General features: G+C 41.9%; 1 protein-coding gene across 3 annotated transcripts; it reads right to left on the bottom strand.

The window, feature by feature from the left end:
* Positions 1-29: 29 nt before the first annotated feature.
* Positions 30-16,142, bottom strand: CENPI (centromere protein I). 3 transcript variants are annotated; one of them, XM_053990064.1, is made up of 21 exons: positions 15,977-16,142; positions 14,292-15,545; positions 13,488-13,628; positions 13,034-13,152; positions 11,898-12,005; positions 10,761-10,809; positions 10,397-10,443; positions 9,641-9,730; positions 8,071-8,199; positions 7,644-7,805; positions 7,287-7,407; positions 6,997-7,085; positions 6,572-6,689; positions 6,409-6,473; positions 5,809-5,894; positions 5,276-5,411; positions 4,413-4,537; positions 3,308-3,356; positions 2,918-3,151; positions 1,027-1,068; positions 30-271 (listed from the first exon to the last, which is right to left on the bottom strand). In XM_053990064.1, the coding sequence occupies exons 2-21, from the start codon at positions 14,488-14,490 to the stop codon at positions 140-142; spliced, it is 2,241 nt and encodes a 746-aa protein (XP_053846039.1). In that variant the 5' UTR covers positions 14,491-15,545; positions 15,977-16,142; the 3' UTR covers positions 30-139. The 3 variants fall into 3 exon arrangements, with proteins under 3 accessions (XP_053846039.1, XP_053846041.1, XP_053846038.1); XM_053990066.1 differs by having other exon boundaries at positions 14,292-15,533; XM_053990063.1 differs by having other exon boundaries at positions 14,292-14,602.
* Positions 16,143-18,006: the final 1,864 nt, after the last annotated feature.

Raw genomic sequence — 18,006 nt, 5'->3', positions numbered from 1 at the left:
TAAGAGAGATGACAGTACAAAAGTGCAGGTAAGAGTAAAAGCTGTTTCTCTCCTCTGAGAAGGGAAGAATTAGTGACACAGTCCTTTAGAGTCTGCAAGGCTGCTCCAGATGACAGAAGAATTCCCGTGGGCCCCAGGGTCACGCTTCCGCATCCCCTGCTTTGCTGCGAAAGGCCCGGGAAACCCGACTGATGCTGCTCTCAATAAAGACCTTCAGCCCCTTCAAACCTTGGGCATAGAGATATTCCAAATACCAGTCCCACTTCTTCCCCTGCAAAGCAGAAAGAAGAGTCAGATGTGTAGAACAAAGCTTTACCTTTCCTGTGGGACAACATCCACAAGTTGGGTGACACCTGTACATACCCACAGGTGTTCAGGGTCACCTGCTGTTCCCAAATGCCCACAATTACACAATACACATTCTTAGACTGAAACATGATCTTTCTTTAACACTGAAAGTTTTTATAAATCCCACTTCTAGAACAAGAAAAGTCTATTGGAACAACAGGGACTATGTCAGGAACTAAATGAACATGGCTATTAAAGCCTTCCTTCCACCACTAGTGGCAATTGCTCCAGATCAGGTTTGAAGTACACTGTGACACAGGAAAGGAAACCAACTGCCACTGTATTTGCTCAGCAGAGGATTCCTGTTCAAAGCTGTAACAAAGCTACACATCTGTCTCAGAAATACAATAAGGAGCAGAATTTGTATTATCAATGAACTTTAAGTGCATCGAGAATGTAACTTTTTCTGGAGCCTGCAGAAAGCAATAAGCAGTCCTGACACTGCACCGACTCATGAAGGAAACACATAAAATCTCAAATCACTAGCCACAGATACTTAACTTCTCAGGTGTTGATGTCCTCTTGTTTGGCCCTGTTAAGAGACTGCATCAAAGCCTACAGCTGGAATTTTTCCCCTTCCAAAATTTTTCTAAAGCATTTGTGAATATTATAACCTCATCCTCTTCAACACAGCTGCTGAAAATTTCCTTCTTTATTTACTAAACCAAGAAATCTTACCTTAATTACTTTGAAGTTGAAGGTGGTATCATCAGGACAAATCTTAAGAAAAGGGAATAAAACAATATCAAGTTAGATTAAAAGTATGTCCAGGGTTGCTGGGTCTCTGCTAAGTCCTCTCCTAAATCAGGAAGTGTAGGCATGCAAATAAGTTCAGAGATTTTTAATCCTGCTTCAGAGGTGCCTTCCAGCATCACACCCTGTGCATTAATGGCAAAGAAACATCTGGACCCTCTTGCCCTGTGCTGCAGCATGACAGGGTAACAACAGGGAATATTCACAGGTATCTTTACCATTATCTCTCTACAGTGTAAAAGTTTCCCTTTCTAAACATTAGAAATTCACAACGAGAAAAAGGAGAGAACGGACACTGAGATCAGTGCCTGTGTTCCCTCAGTGCTGCAGAGCAGTGCCCTCTGGTGCTCAGCACTGCTGAGGAAAACATGTCCCTGCAGCTCAACATTATTTCCTCCTGCCTTAAAACACATTTGCCATAGCTGCTAAGCAAAAGTCCTCCTCGTTCTACAGTAGGAAGAGAATGCAAGAATTCCCCACCAGAAGGTTTTGGGGTTTTTTTAAGGGATTTTGAGGTTGGGTGTTTCTTGGTTTTTTGTTATGGTTGTTGGTTTGTAGTTTGGGATTTTTTTTAAATGTGTAAAACTTACAAAGCAGAATTAGGAACCTGTGTCAGGGAAAGTTTAGGTTGGGTATCAGGAAAAGGTTCTTCCCACCGAGGGTGAATGGGCACTGGAACAGGCTCCCCAGGGAAGTGGTGACAGCACCAAGCTAGACAGAATGCAAGAAGTGTCTGGAAAACACTCCCAGGCCCAGGGTGGGATTCTTAGGCTGTCCTCTGCAGAGGCAGGAGTTGGACTTTAGGATTTTTGTGGGTCCCTTCCACTGCAGGATATTCCATGAGTCTAGGAAGCCTCAGAACAAAAGTTATGTGGACAAAAAAGATATGAAATCTATACAACTTCTTTCCTTGGTCTAACAAAACCAGAAGAGCTTCCTTGAGCAAAGACAAAATCTAAGTTTAATCAGCAGTAAGACACAAACGAGCTTGATTCATGACACCGAACACAAAGGCAAATTTGTAAAGTGTTCGTAACCAGAATTCTTGGCTTCAACTTTTCAGGTGCCCCTTGCTGCATTCCAGGAGTCACACCTACACTTGCCTCGAGCCTGCCAGCGTTTCTCACAACAAACTGGCATCTTTGTGCAGCCCTTAGACAGCCTACAAAACCTAGTTTCTTGGAGCAGCACACACATCTTGGGACAATAACAGCTCTGGCAAACTGCTTTCTCCACTGTTCAGCAGCTGGACTGAACACGAGGGCACCCACAGTTCAAGAGAACACCTAGCAGAACTTACACTAGACAATGCAAGACAGCTCCATGTTCTCTTACCTCTGGACTTGAAGCAGCTACTTGCATTTCTATTTTAGCAAGCCAAAAAAGCTACCACAAGAGCCAGAAAGCACTGCTAAGAAATTCTAGCATGAACAACTATATATAATTTAACCATGCATTTCTTGACTTTCTCGAGTTTAAATATTTAGATCACACTGCCTATTTTATGCACCCTTAGTAAGCTTTCACTGAAGTGTCATTTATTTCATTATTTATTTTAGTCCTACCTCAAAGTTATCATGAGTACAAATTCACATCCAAAACTGCTACATTCATACATTCAACTGCTGTCATACCACACAAAGAAAGACTCTTCAAATTGTGCCATTCACCTAACAAACACAGAATGCCACAGCAACTTTTGAAGGGTCAGTTGCCTGTACCAGTCAGCCAGGACACAGAGACACTTCTCTACAGAAACAGTCAAGACAGAACATCTGGTGCCACAAAAGATCCAAATTTTGGCCTACACCATTACCTGCTGCAGGAATTGAACAGAGAAGCCCATCATGGCTGGATGATAGACAACGTTAAAGCTGTTTTTTAATTCCTTCACTGCAGTTTTACTCAACAGTTCATCATTCATGCAAAGACCTTGAGGATGAATATCCTTCTGGAATGCACTGGATGTCCACAGACAGCCCACCATAGCTATTATGTACTGGTTGTACTCTTGGTATGTCTTGTTGCTGAACTTGAACTGCAGTATTTTCTGAGGGGGAAAAAGAAAAATCAATAAATAACATCCTCAAAGCAGCTGTGTGCTCCCTCCAGTCCTCAAAAGATGGCCATTAGTACACCTCCCCTCCACTCAACCCAGTTCCTTGCTAAAGTCTGTTCTAGCATATAACAGATGTGTCCACAATACCTTTTTACACAGCTCATTTTCTTTTGCAGCCACTAAGTTGGTTCGATACCTGAAAAAACACAAAAGAAAGAGAAAGTTAGGGGCCTATAAATCTTTCCTACATGCCTGTGTTGAAAAAAGCTGAAGGAATGGATCAAGAAAACTTATTTCCACCATGAGAAAGATCAAACTTTACTGGTGAAAGACATGAAAAAGAATTCAAAGGGACTTTATCACTTGGCAGAATAGGGACATATCTAATAATATTAGTCTCTTAAATGATTCACACGTGACCAGTTTGCCTGGGACAGTCACCTTCATAAATGCAACACACAAGAATCCAGCCTTTAAATCAGCAGAGAAATGCAGTGTGTTTTTAAGAAGGGAGACTTTCATTCACTAAGCAAAGAAACAGAAGCCACTGGAAGTAATGCAACTTGACAGTTGTTCTATATAATAAGCACTAGCTCTTCTTATTTCCTAGAGACCTTCCTGTCATGTTAATTACCCTGCAGATTCCTTAGAGAAAAAGCCACATGGAGAGCCCTGCACCAGCTGTCAAGCTATTGGCCACTCTTCTCTCAGATGCAGCCACTGGAACTAACAAGGCCAAGAAGTGCAGCCTTGGTGGTGGATCCTGCAGAGCAACAAACAGTGCTGTCTTTGGCCTTGCCAGCACCACGAGGCAGTCCCAAATTCCTGGAGTTTGGAAGTGGAAGAAGTGCTTCCTACTCAGCACATGGCAGAATTTGTATAGAAAAGCTCAAGTGTAGTAACCAAAGAACAGGAGTAAGAAGTTGTACAGTTACTACTGTTAATTCCAGCTGGCTGACTTTAGTTTCCTCAAAACAATAGGGGAACTTCTTCCTTCACATATCAAAGATATGGAAACTATACCAGGAAAGAGGTCAGAATCCTGCTATCTTGGATAACAGACTGAAAAAAAAAAAAAGTAGGAACTACAGCTATAAAATCCTTTAACATGAAAGCTGGACACAAGTGGAATTTTTACCTTTACCTTGCACAGCAAGAAGCAGATCCCAGGTTTTTACAACAAAGTCATTTCATTTCCATAAGACTGAAAGAGAAGACAAGGAGTCCCTGCAGCCTACAACTGTTGTAGTACCTGTACATAATGTAGCAGAGCTGATTCAAGTTGACAGAATCCATGCTGAGCAGTGCTGGGTAGAAAATCCCAGCAGGAGGCATTATCAGCAAAGGCACATTGTACTTCAGGTATATGTCACACACCTGCAGGAATGAAGCACATCCAGGCTGATTATCACTGCCAAAGTAATGACTATTACAAATTCCCAAAGAGTTAAGGGCAACAGAGCACAACACTGAGCTCCAGCCAGATCCATCCAAAAGGGAAGGCCAGGGTGTCTTACACAAGTGTTGTTACCCATTAGCTTTGTGCATTTTTAATGGATAATTCAGTCACAAGTAGATCCCAGAACTATCATTGTTTTTTCAGCTATTCCCAACCTGAATTGTAGGAGCTGTTGCTACAGCATGGCTGGAGTTCACAGTAAGCACAACTACAGAGAGGACATGAGGAAGCTGGAGAATACTTAAGGCTAGTTGATGCTGTTTAGTTTGCCTCCAGCACAAACTAGAAATAAAACCCCACATTTTCAAGGAAACGTTTAAGGAAAAAACCCAAGATATGTTGTTTGAAATTGAACTGATCACTGCTCCTTTCTTTAAGTCAGCATTAAAAAAAGCAGGTTATGGCCTACTGTTACTCCTTCCTCAGTTCACCTCTAAATTAAGAGCAACCACTTTCCAGCAGCATATTTACTTCTGCCTGTGGATGCAACAACAGCAGCTTTCACATGCACATCTACCAAGTATGTGGAATATTCTGGCACTTAATCACGAAGTTCTGTAAACTACAATGAGGAAGACTTTTTAATGCTCTAGCTTTAAAATGCAAACAGCTTTATGTGCACTTGAAAAGAAAGACAAAATGACTGGGATACACACAGTCCCATAGAAATCCAGAATGAAGTAGAGCAAGAGTGTGGAATTGTTTTCCAAACGCAGTGCAACAGTAGAGATCCATCCCACAAAGTGAACCAGTTCAGCCACCACGTTCACTAGTCCAGAGAGGGTGGTGTTCCTGCAGCAAAGACATGGCACAACATTACAGATACCTCTTTGCAAACAGCAGCATGGAAAATGGGAAAACAAAATTGAAATTTATGCTTTTGCCCCATCAAATACTCAGACACTGGTTCTTCAATACAGCCAGTAACACATTGTTATCAGCACCACTATGAACACCCAGCTGTCAGTGCTATGAGGATTTTGAATACATTTCCAGTGTCAGCAGAAATACTTCTAAAGAAAGACAAAGATCAGGCCTAACAAGGTAGCTTACAATATAGCAGAATTATAACAGCATTATCAACCTTCTGGTTGATCTTTAGGCTGGGTGTTAGGGATAGAATATAGATCTAAATACACCAGTGAGCAATGCACAGAACATGGCTTGCATTCTTTAAAGACAAACTTACAAAGAAGAAGACTCCGAATCCACTTGAATCGCATTGCCATTTAACCAGTTCTGCAACAGCTCTTTCAGGCTCTCAAGAACACTGCACTGCAGTAGGCAAAAAGAAATCAGGTTGGTGACAGTTTATGCAAGTGAGCAATTCTGAACAAAGAATGCCTTGAGAATTGCCATAGCCAAGGAAAGGTACCAAGAGTTTCTCAGGAGCAGTGACATAGTTGCAAGGCCCCTAGAAAGGAACATATGTGTTGTATATAGCCTTTCCAGGAGAATGTGAACTTCAAGTACTGAAAAAACTGCAATAAAACAGTTTAAACAAGTAGTTAAAACCACAATAAAACAAATGAACTACTGTGTTGTGTGCTATAAGTTCTTTTTATCTCCACTGCCCCAGCTTAATTCCACTCAAAAGGAAGCTATCTTAAAGCACCTATTTCTTAAAGAAGTTAAACTGTAGGTATCTATTTAATCCTGTTTGGGCACAGACTTCTCAAAAAGATGTTTCCTATACAATTCCTCAGACTGCTACACCTAACACAAGTACAGATAGCAGTATCAACTAGATGTAAACAGCCATTGCATTCAATGTCATTCATTAAATTACCTTAAAGTAAAGGGATGATGTGAAAAAGAGCTGTGCCAGGGGATCAAAGAGATGTGACTTAATGTCTGAAAAAATGAGAAAGCAGTATCATATCAGTGCACAAATTCTATGCCCCAAGATATCCCCACTGTCTAAGCTCACCCAAAGGATCTGCAGCACATACCAGAGAAACTGCTGAGGGGGATCCAACTAACGAGCCTGAGGACTTCTGAGCGGCAGCAGAAGCCATCCCAGAGAGGAAGGGTCTTGTACAGGAACTCTTCACAGGCAGAAAATCCCTCCTGCAAAGCGGAGGAGAAGCAATCAAAAAGTCATCTGACTGCAGCTTGCCACACTCACATCACTGGAGAAAGCAAGAGGCTCACACCTACTTCCTGCCATACTACTTGCCAGGACATTCAAATTCTCATTCTTAGATTGTTTTTCCTGCAGAAACCAAGGCCATTTCCAGAATATTGACTTGCCACAGGCAAAGGTATTTTTATCACTTGAGTCACTGTCTCAGAAATACTACAGGAAACAGGTAAGTGCTAGTAGTTTTTAAGGGAAGACTTTGTGAAACCCTTGGCTTCCACAAAACACACTTACCTGCAGGAAACATTCTGCCTTGTAGATAGTTTCCAGGAAGCTCTTGAATTCTTCTTCACATGGGTTATCAACCACACACCAGGTGCACTCTGAACAGGAGAAAATACTGTATTTGAATATGAGCATGGCAAGAACAAGCACAATGAGAAACCTAATTCAGTTCTCCTCCAGCAGTTGTTTTAACACTCTATGGTTATGACTGTAAATCTGGATAGCAAAGAACCATTACTGAAAAGTGAAAAGCCTCAGACATCCTTTAGCTCCCTACCTCACAATACTCATGTTCTTACCTTCCTGGAGCATCTGGCCCATCCAATAGTAGAGCCTCAGGTAAATAGTTTCATCTTTCACACAATTCATGTAGTGAAGCAATAAGGGGTTTGTTAGTACTGAACCCATCTGGGAAGGAAACTGCAAGAAAAAAGGAAATAAAGGATTATTCAGTATTTACATCAATAAACTGTCAGAGAACCTAATGTCCAATCTTTTTACCAGGAACAAGACCATTCCCAGGACTCCTGCACCCTCCCCAGGACTAGATGCTCTGTTAGAATTAGGTAGCCCACACAGTACTCACATATATATAGGGCATAGAGGACCATCCTTTGATCTCCCAAAGCATTCACCAAGACCTTCCCGAAACTCACCTCTAGATGGTGGATATTTTGTAGGAGCTGAGGGAAGGTGTGCAGCTGCTCCACTGGAAAAGACTTGTTTGTACTGTACGGATAAAAACACTTTTCCCTGTTCTCTTCTAAATGATTTGTGTTTGCACTGCTTGCAGGTATAACCAACTGGGCATTCCATTTCTGTAGAAAAGAAACACACATTACTCAGCTTCCAATGCAACTGGCTGCACTCATGAACAGTGTTCCCAGAAAGACCCAGTTTTACCTGGGTTCACCTTTAAAAAAGGTAACCAGGCTTTCATTATAATTGATTGTTGCATTTCTCTATAGTTAATCACCCCCTTTCCAGTGCCAAAATAAAGCCAGACTCCCATTATTTGCCAATATTCATAACGAAAATCACTACTTGGCACCTTCTAGGGTGTGCCTCAGGCCCATAACATACCCTTTTTCGTGACTGAGGCTGAGCTGTGCCTAAAAACACTGCCTGGGTCAGGGGAGAGGATCCCTTGTTTCTTTGCCTTACTGCAGTGATTGCTGCTTTCCATGGGCCCTCTGAATTCTTGAAGTAAGTCTGGAAACAAATCAGACATGCATGCAAGAAGTTCAGCTAAGACAAAGCAAAAGAAAGATCACTTTCTATTCTGATAAACATCGCTACAGTCATGTAGACACTCTACTTGACAGATTTTCACAGCACAGAACTCACATCATTCCTCAGTTTCACCACCTTTGGTCTACAGTTCAAGAGCTGGGCTTTTATTTCCTTTGGAAACAATGTTCCCCATTTTCTGAAGGTATCTCCAACACTTCTATCTTATAATCTTAATTCAAACCAATCATTAACTCATAGATTAAATCTAAAGTATATCTTAAAATTAAACATGAGCAAGGTATGCCCAGTTAATAGAAAAATTTCCTGAATTCAGCATCAGTGATACCCACATAACAGAACAATGCCACAAGTAACCAAATACTCAAATTAACATAGATATTACCACAGAAAATTGGAAAAGCTAACGCTTTCTGCACAATTTTTTTGACATTTCAACCCCAATCAGTCTTTCAATTCTAATCAAGCGCCAAACCATCACAAAAGTATTTTGATTGGCTTGGACCTAGTTAATCAAGCTTTTAGTACACAACACAGTATGTTCATAAAGACAGTTGAAGAAATATTTGGGATCTAGTTGCTAGTAATTTACCAGCACTTCTAAAAAATGCAAAAGTGCATGCTAAAAAATGTAAATTCTACAACAGATGATTGTGCAGCACAATGCAGAGTAAAAATTTAGAGAAAACATAAATACACAAGCAGATTGAAATAAATTTTATTGAAACTCAACTTGCCTGCATATAAATTAAATGTCTGTTCTAAAAAGCCAACAAAAATCTCAAACTTTTAAGTCTATCCCACTAAAATAAAATTTTGTTGCACAATTTAGGTCTCACCAGATACTGTTTTCTCTTACATATCTGGTTCTGCTACACATTTCTACTTGGTCAAAGGGCTGAGCACACAGGCCTCTCTAAAAGGGGAATCATTTTTTGCTGTTCCTTGCAGCTCTGACAAATCAGTTTCCCACATTTTTTACCTGCTTTTTTCTCTCTCCTATGACACAGACTTTCCAAGTGCAGAGCTACTTACTGACTTCCACTGTCATTTGTACTTGAGAATGGCAGCAATTAGAACAATACCCTGACAAATTAGACAGTTTGTTTCCTTCAAAACTTAATATTGTGTGAAACAAGTCAAACCCAGCAGGAACACCAAAGGAAGGATTAAAGTAATCCTCATAAAATAAAGGTAGATGTCATTCCTTACCAAATCATCTCATTATACTGAAGAGGAAACAAAACAAGGCAAGGAATCCTCATCTAAATCTGATTTTACTCAGTGAAAAGAGGAAATAGAATTAATCTTCACCAGTAAATCTGCTATAGCTTAAACAGAAAGCTCCATACAAATACTGGAGTAAATCCTGGTTTCAAATTGACTAAAACTAATTCCTTACCTTCATTTTCCCAGGGAGGGTTATGGTCACCTGTTCTGGGCAGAAAAGTTTGTAAAGTGATAGCAGAGCTTGCAGATGAGACTGCATTCCCTGTCAAATAACAGAACAAGAGGGAAAACGTGGGGTATGTTTTTAATATAGAAACTGAATGCTGTATTTTAGAAGCAAAAAACCCCAGTGATCAGTAAAAGTTAAATTCCTAGAGCTAAACACACGACCAAGTAACCATAGATAAACAACTGAAACTGACAAACAACAGAAAGTGGGTCAATGAAATAACTATAGCAAGAGAACTGAAGACCTTTCTGTAGTTGTAACTGATAGCAAGGAACTTAGAGTGAAAATAGTCTTCTGCTGTCTAAAAAACATGTCATTATAGCAATGTTCTTTTCTTTAAAAAAAAAAAAAAGGAAGGTCTTCTACAACCTTACATTTTGCAGTCATTTTTGGTACCACTTGAAAAAGGAAGATGAATAGAAAACTAAAGACCATAACAGATAAATGAAGCTGTCCCTAGCTTCAGAGATTTCACCAAACCTGGTCACAAAACATTCAGCTTTGCACATATCACGGCATGTGCTCACAAAACACACATGAAATTTAGGGATGCACATGCAAGAGAAACTCTGATGCTACAAAGACTAAAACCTACAATTCCAAGTCCAAGCCACTTTTCTCCACTGTGTAAAGACATTAGTTTTACAAAGTGCAATATTAACCACAGTTCAAACTCTACAAGATCCAAAATAATCTCACCATTCTTGCTTGGAGATCAAGCAGTATCCTAATCCGAAAAGGCTTGACTGGAAATACAATTGAGAATATAAAGGATTTAAAAAATACTGCATTAGACATTTAAGCAAAAAATATATAAGTAACATTTTTATTATAAAATCATGACAAAGCAAGCAGAACCAATAATTCTTATTTCTAGGGCAATAGAGAGGTTTCCAATTCAGCAAGTGCTACACAAAGTTTGCCTGAACTACCACTCATTCTTCCTTGCATTAAAAGCACAATATTGGCTAATCATTGTATCAGCTGCATTGGAAGAAAAGGCAGCACCAGCAAACAGAATGAGAAATAAAATGGTATTTCAGCTCACACAGATGAGACTCACCATGTTCTTTCCTGGTCAGCAGGTAGAGCAGGTGGCAGACGTAGGGGCACTGCAAAGCAAGGGCAGCCATGAGCTCTCCTTCTGCTGCCAGGACACACAAAAAGCAGCACAAGAGACAGCCCCACACAGCAACTTCATTTAAAACTTCATCTGCACTGTGAGCAGTCCTGACAGTAACCGAGCTCTCTAATTAACTTGGATCATTTCTTTTGGAACATGGTCTAAAAATTACAAGAGTCAGCAGTGACAGTGAAATTACATTTTCAAAAGGAAAGGCATCTTTGAACCAATGTACTTTTTTAGAGCTTTTAACTGCAATTGAGGCTGTAAAGAGTCTTAAATTAGTTTCAAATCAACTCTGATGCATTTTCCAACCGACCCATCATGTCTGACAAAGCTATTTCAAACATTAAGAACTAAAATCCAGTTTCATAGAAAAGTTAAAAATGAAGTTAATCTAAAACCATTAAAACATTACAAGAAATATAACTCAGAACTTTGGGAGCTTGTTTTAACCATAAAATATCCTAAAGTGAAAGACTATTAACTACTTCATACCTAACACGACTGCCAAGATTATCTTATTATGCACTGAATCCAAGCACTTCAAAATCCCTGGATTTTACAGTTGCCATATGGCAGAAATTGCCTGAATGCTTGTTCTCTTTTAAGCTATATTTCAAATTAATTAACTAGAACACCAATTAGTTTCTCACCTCAAATAAACACTGCTCTAAATTTTTTCCTTGTTTTTTCTTTTTGCCCAAGGTATACAAGTCAGTTTCTGCCCAGGAGCAGGAGACTTTACCTGCTGATGTCTGAAAATCCCAGAGACCACTGTTACTCTCGGGAATTTCGACAGAATAAATGGTCACACTCTCTATGATACAGCATAGCAATTCTTTGAATCAAGTTAAACAGACAGACCACAGCAATCTTACAGTGCTTGCCTGTTTATGGATCTAAATTACCCAGAAATCTTATAATGCAAAGAGAAAATAAAAAAAGAAATACAGCCATCAGAAAATGGTCTCTAACCAACACCTACTCCAGACCAATTCTAGCATTAAAATGTATACTACTAATGAACATTAAAGTTTATTTTATCAGTTCCATGTGCTCTTCAGCTCTCCTTACCAACTTCTCATCTTGCAGGAAGGAGAAGAAGAAACCATAGAGGGCATGAAGTTGTTCCTTGTGATCAATGAAGTCAAACACTGTGATCAGCCACTTTAAAAAAAGCAGCTGCAGACAGGAAAAAAAAACCCACATTACATTAAGTGATGGGCAAAAGCAAGGCAGGGGAACCAGACGACACAATCAGTAAGGATACACACCATTCTCAAGGATACCCTACAGACAAACAGTTCAGGGGTATTCAGATGCAGGAAGTTTGCCAAGGGATTCACAGGTAAATAACTGGCTCATCACTGCTGTTGGCAACTGGGTTTTGGTTTCTAGAACCATGGGACCCTATTTGTGTATCAGTGGCAATTGGGAGAGAGGGAATCCAATAAACAGGGCACACATGGGCTCAGCCTGGAGAAAAGGAAGCTCAGGGAGACCCTCTCACTCTACAACTCCCTGAAAGGAGGCTGAAATTAGGCAGGGCCAGTCTCTTTTCCCAAGTACAAAAGTGATAGATCAAGAAGAAACAAGCAACAAGTTCTGCCAAGGAGGTTGAGATTGGATAATAGGCAAAATTTAATCACAAAAGGATTGTCAAGCACTGGAACAGACTGACAGGGAAGCGGCTGAATCACCTTCCCTGGAGGGATTTAAAAGATATGCAGCTGTGGCTCTTGGGACATGGTTGGCTTGGCAGCATTAGGTTAATGGTTGGATTCTGTGGTCTTAATCTTTGCCCAGCTAAATGATTCTACCACGTAAACCTTTGAGCAGACCACGTGAGCACAAAAAAGACTCTTTCCCTAAGGTTAAGTCATGTTGCCACAACCAAGGTGCACATAACCTAAGGGATACCTCACTCAAATTAAAGGATGCCTCACACAGCAGAAGTATTTCACAGAAATCTTGGTGGAGACACCGTTCCTGAGGAGTTCAGAGATACAAGACAAGCAGGAACCAAATCTCCAAAGACACTTTTAATGTGTTCCTTGGGTGCCCATTCCAGCAATGGGCATCTCTGCCAGGCTTGGTAAATGACAGCATCTTATGTAAGACCTTGTACATTAAAACCTCAGGATTTTTGATTCCTCAAAATAACCTGTTCTCATGTGCAGAAGCAATAACTACTGTAAACACTAAGTTACCTGCACGTTGCCTGAGCATTTGCTGACACAGAGCCAAGACACAGCTGTAACCACAGAATTTTCTGGTATCACTGAGGCAGGAATCAGGCTCTTCAATAAACAAGTATTCACTGTATCAGCTGGGGAAAAAAAAAATCAAGTAAGATGGTGCTCATGTACGAGGTTCTTCAATATTATTTTGCAGCTTAGGTCAAAATTCCCTCTGGACAAAATTATTTAGAGCTTCCTTGCTCAAAGTAATGGTGTATATAAATTTAGTAAGGACTTACCTATACCTCAAAATGATGATAAATAATTCATTCCAGCTTAACAAAAGAAAATGGAAACTACACCAAATCACGCCAGAAAAATTAATTTTATGCTACAGTAGCATAAACACATTATCTCAGCAGAATTGATTAGAGGGGAAAGGTACATTCACAGAAGATACACAAGCAGTACAGAAATGCTGTACCAAATTTGCCACTGAGCACTATATTCAGCAGTATTTCAAACCCTTCAGGGGGCAGCCCTTGTTTCAGGGCAGTGCTTTCCACAGCATCCAGGTGTTTCTGCAGAACACTCTTCTTCTTCTTCAGTGCAACACAGTCTTGAACTGGGAAAAACAAACAGGACAAGCACAGGATGAAATAACTTCTAAACAAAGTAACTTCAAGCTTCTCTGAACTGCCCCTGCACATATTCCTTTTTCTCGACATAGTAACAAAGCAGAAAAACTTTTAAGACAGTAAAGAAACATTACATAGCTCAGGGGTTAAAGAGGGAAAACAGAAGTAAAATTATTCTAAAATTATTAATATTATAATAAGAAATATGTAGAGAGAATTCTCACAAGAGCATGTAGTGACAGGACAAAGGGAATGGCTTCAAACTGAAGGAGGTTTAGATGGGATATTGGGATAAAATTGTTCACTGTGAGGGTGGGCAGGCCCTGGCTTAGGTTGCCCAGAGAAGCTGTGGCTGCCCCATCCCTGAAAGTGTTCAGGGACAGGCTGGATGGGGCCCTCAGCAACTTGATCTACTGCAGGGTACTCCTGCCCATGGCAGGGGGGTTTGATCCTTCCAATCCAAACCAGTCTATGCTATTTCTTTTCTTTACATAGTAGTAACACAAAACTTCTGAGACATTAAAGAAATAATACATAGCTCAGGCATTAAAGAGGGAAAACAGATAAATATTTTTATTTTAATTAAGAATGTATCATTGAGAAGCTATCATCTTCTCAGTCCTAGATAGCCACCCAAAAAATTCTCTCACCTTTCTCAAAGTAGCTCAAAGCTTGCTCTAGAGACTCTTCCTGGCTATCATATTGCTGATCATTAGCAGATTGGTGACTCTGCAGACTTTTTTCAGAGTCAATTCTCCCTCCTTTTCGCCAGGCAGAGAGATCAGTTTGGCTTTTTTGGTGAGCATGCAGAGGCTGCTTTGGGGTCCTGGAACTCCGCCTTCGCTGCATCTTTTCAGACTCCCAGCTGAGACTGGAGAATTTTACTTATTTGTCATGTGAGAGCCAATCCTTCATTAGGTAAGAAAAGAGATCAGCTGAGGAATGTCAGAGAGCTGGTTCCCTGCAAGGAAAACAAACATTTATTTTCTCGACAAGCCGATTTTAGAGGCATCCTGCATAACATGAGAGCAAATTCAGAAGAAATTGCTTAGAGCTGACTGCTCCCCAAAAGATCAGACAAGATCCTCAAAGAGGTAAAAACAACAGTGTATCAAAACTCTCATCTTAGATTAAAAAGGAAAAAAAAAATCCCAAGTAAAAATGAACACAAGGTCCTTTCAAGTTAAACATTACCTGATACAATCTTATATAGCATTTTGATAAAAAAATCAACCTAACCAAAAAGTTAGCATAACACAACCAAGTTTTCTTGTAAGTTAATTTTGTACATTATTATTTTCTTTACTTCTATTGGGCATGCCAATACAATCTGTCAACAAGTCATGATTCTCTGCACAGTTATGTACATATGTTAGAGGATCATAACACTTTTCTTCCTATTTCACAAAAATTAGACTCTTCTGCAGCCTTCCTACTAACCAGCTTGGATTGGAAAAATTCAGAATTTTGGTAAACTTCCAAGTGCAGCACAAGAGCTACCAACAGTGCCAAACTGCACAGCTGTGGGTGAAATACAGCCACAAAAAGTGGCATTTTCTCCTCAATATGCTGGAGAGATCAACCTTTTACCCACAAAATAGAAAATTTTGCTACGATTTCCTGAACTTGGTAGAGTGTGCACCCCTGTCCCTGGATTGCTGGAACCTATCTTTCCTGACACCATAAAACAGAATGACTTTCAATGCATACTCCCTCTCCACCTCTCACTTCCTTACGAGGTTACCATCATCACTATTTCCCTAGAGGTTTGTTTGTCACTTTCCTGTGCAGCAAAGCTCGGTGACCACACTCTGGAGTACAGCAACAGCTTTCTCTCAGCTCCCTCAGCACCTTCTCTATACGTGCGCTTTGTTTCCTTTTGCCCCGCAGTTCTACCAGAAAGGCTCGGTGAAGGAGAGAGCAACTGAAGGGCAGCTCTGGCTCACAGCGAGCCCAGCCCTGCGCAGCCCCTCGGCGCCGACACGAGGAGTGCAGCACCAGCACTCCTCACCCTCTTCTCAGCACCCCCTTCCCCTGCAGTCCGCTCCGTGACTCGCCCGGAGCACCCGAGGGGACGGAGGGAGTGAGGCCTTCCCAGCGCCGGCGGGCCCGGGGCGCTCAGAGCTGCGGCGGGGCCCTCAGGGGAGAGCCGGGCCGGGGGAAGCCACCGACCACCCCCTCCCACGGCCACTGACCCGCCCCATCCCACGGCCACTGACCCTCCGCTGCCCCGGCCACTGACCCGCCCCCTCCCACGGCCACTGACCCGCCCGCTGCCCTGGGCACTGACCCCGCTGCCATGACCACTGATTCTCCCGCCGCTCCGACCACTCACCATCCCACGGCCTATAACCGCACTTCTGCTCGGGGCACCGCGGACCGCTCCAGGGCAGTTAGCGCTCCGGCTGCCCCCCGCACCGCCCAGCCCTTCCCACAGCCGCGGACCCTGCAGAGCCACCGCCCGCCAGCTCCAACCGTCCCCGCGTTTAAACCCTGCCGCCACAGCCGCCGCCGCCCGCGCATGCGCACTGACCGCCTGCCGGCGTGGCCCCGCCCACCCCCCCGATCCGCGCATGCGCAGCGCCGCCACTGCGCGCGGCGGGCGGGAACGACGGCAGCGCTTCCGCCCTTCCAGCGCCTCTGCGCATGCGCAGCGGGTGCGGGGCGGGAATGCCCCGTGAGGGGAAGGAGCCCCTCCCCTGAGCTGTGGGCTGGGAACGGCGGCCTAAGGTTGCGTTTTAAAAGAGAGGGGGGAAAAAAGGCACGTACAAAGCGAGGCAGCAGCCCTGACGCCCGCCGGAATGAACTGAGGGGCGTGGAGATAAGAGAGAAAAGCGCATAGGGGAAGAAACAGAAAGAAAGAGTTAAAAAAAAAAAAGAGTAAATTAGCATCGAGGTCTTCGAGGAGCGGATCTGTTCTTGTCACTTCCAGCGAGCACAGATGGCTGGCAGTGTCCGAAAATAGCTGTTTAATGCTGGGGGGCAGTGATAGAGGTCAGCCCGCTAAGATAAATACAGAATTCTTGTTACTGCGCTCGAAGATGAGCTGTCTCTCTCTGTAACAAAGAACGTGCAGCCACTGCTGCGGCTCAGTTGTTCATATCCATGCAAATGTGAAAAAGGGGGATTTTTAGTAGTCACTGAACAGTCTGAAGCTTTTACAGAGATAGGCTTTGCTCCATGGGATGCTTTACTATTATCATCTGTATAAGCTTCAGTGAGGACTGTTACAAAAGATAAACACAACAATTGTTCCCAAAGGTTGTTCCTGGGTTGGATGCCCAGGTGAAAGGGCTTCAGTGGTGTGGGAATGCACAACATGCTGTGCCTTTGAGTTGGTGGTATTTTCATTTGGTTTTGAATTAAAACACAATTAATAACCCCAGTCGGGGCATGGTAGTTAAAGCATTTTTTGGGAAGTCAAGGGAATTCTGTGTATATATTTTGGATGACCTTGAGATAGTCTGTGAAGGTGAGATTGTCTATCAGAGGTGGCCTGCTGGTTCCTTTGCTCAGGGTGCACATCCGACAAGAGGGATTTAGTGCCACTGGATCTCTGGGAGGAGGCTTTTTCAGCATACATATGTACATTTTGCTGCTAAAACAGATGCAGCCATATATATATATATAAATTCAGGACAAAACTGTGTATGAACATCCATCATCAATTTTTATAGGGATACAATGCCGCTAGTTTACTGGAGTTACCTTTTCTCACTGCTGCATTGAACTGTAGCAGAACTTTATTTGAGACTGTTTCAGTAAAATACTCAAATGTCTCTTTTAAATATGTGTGGTTATTAATATATATTAATATATAACCAAGTAGAGTTTATCTGACTTCTACTTTGCATCACCTTGTCTCTCAAACTGCCTGACATGATTATGCCCATTTTAGGTGGAGTGTTTGACCACAGGGAAATGTTTTCAGACATATCTCTCAAGTAAGAAATTTGTTTCTGTAAAGACATTTTTCTCCAAATTTCAAAAAGTTTATTTTTGTGACTAATTAAAAAAAAAAAGGAAAAACTGAGAACAGACAAACATTAAGAAAACCAGACAAATTTCAGAGGTAACATATGCTCCTTATGACACTCTAAGGTTTCAGACACAACACAGGGGTTCAGGCTCTGGTAACAGGACTTATCCCAGCTCACTGAGGCAGTATGTGGGATGAGCAAGCAGTGAGGTACCTGCAGTTGTTCAGACCCTCATCTACCAGAAATAAAACAGCAATTCTATAAAGTCACAGTAGCTGTGGGCAGGGGGGGGGAAGGAACTTGCAGGGAACTGGGGAGCACAATGCTACTTGCCAACATCCGAGAGATACTTTGGAGTTCTTTGGGCAGTTCCACTCCCCGTCCC

This window comes from Vidua macroura, chromosome 14 (assembly GCF_024509145.1).
Source record: "Vidua macroura isolate BioBank_ID:100142 chromosome 14, ASM2450914v1, whole genome shotgun sequence".
Classification (NCBI taxonomy): Eukaryota; Metazoa; Chordata; class Aves; order Passeriformes; family Viduidae; genus Vidua; species Vidua macroura.
This window is presented reverse-complemented; position numbering and strand designations above follow the sequence as displayed.

Excerpts from the sequence above, each read along its gene's own strand:
- CENPI (XM_053990064.1), bottom strand. The coding sequence starts at position 14,490 with ATGCAGCGAAGGCGGAGTTCCAGGACCCCAAAGCAGCCTCTGCATGCT. Across the intron at positions 12,006-13,033 it reads AATGCTCAGGCAACGTGCAG|CTGCTTTTTTTAAAGTGGCT; the intron begins GTAACTTAGTGT and ends TCCTGTCTGCAG. Across the intron at positions 1,069-2,917 it reads CTGTTCAATTCCTGCAGCAG|ATTTGTCCTGATGATACCAC; the intron begins GTAATGGTGTAG and ends CCTTTTCTTAAG.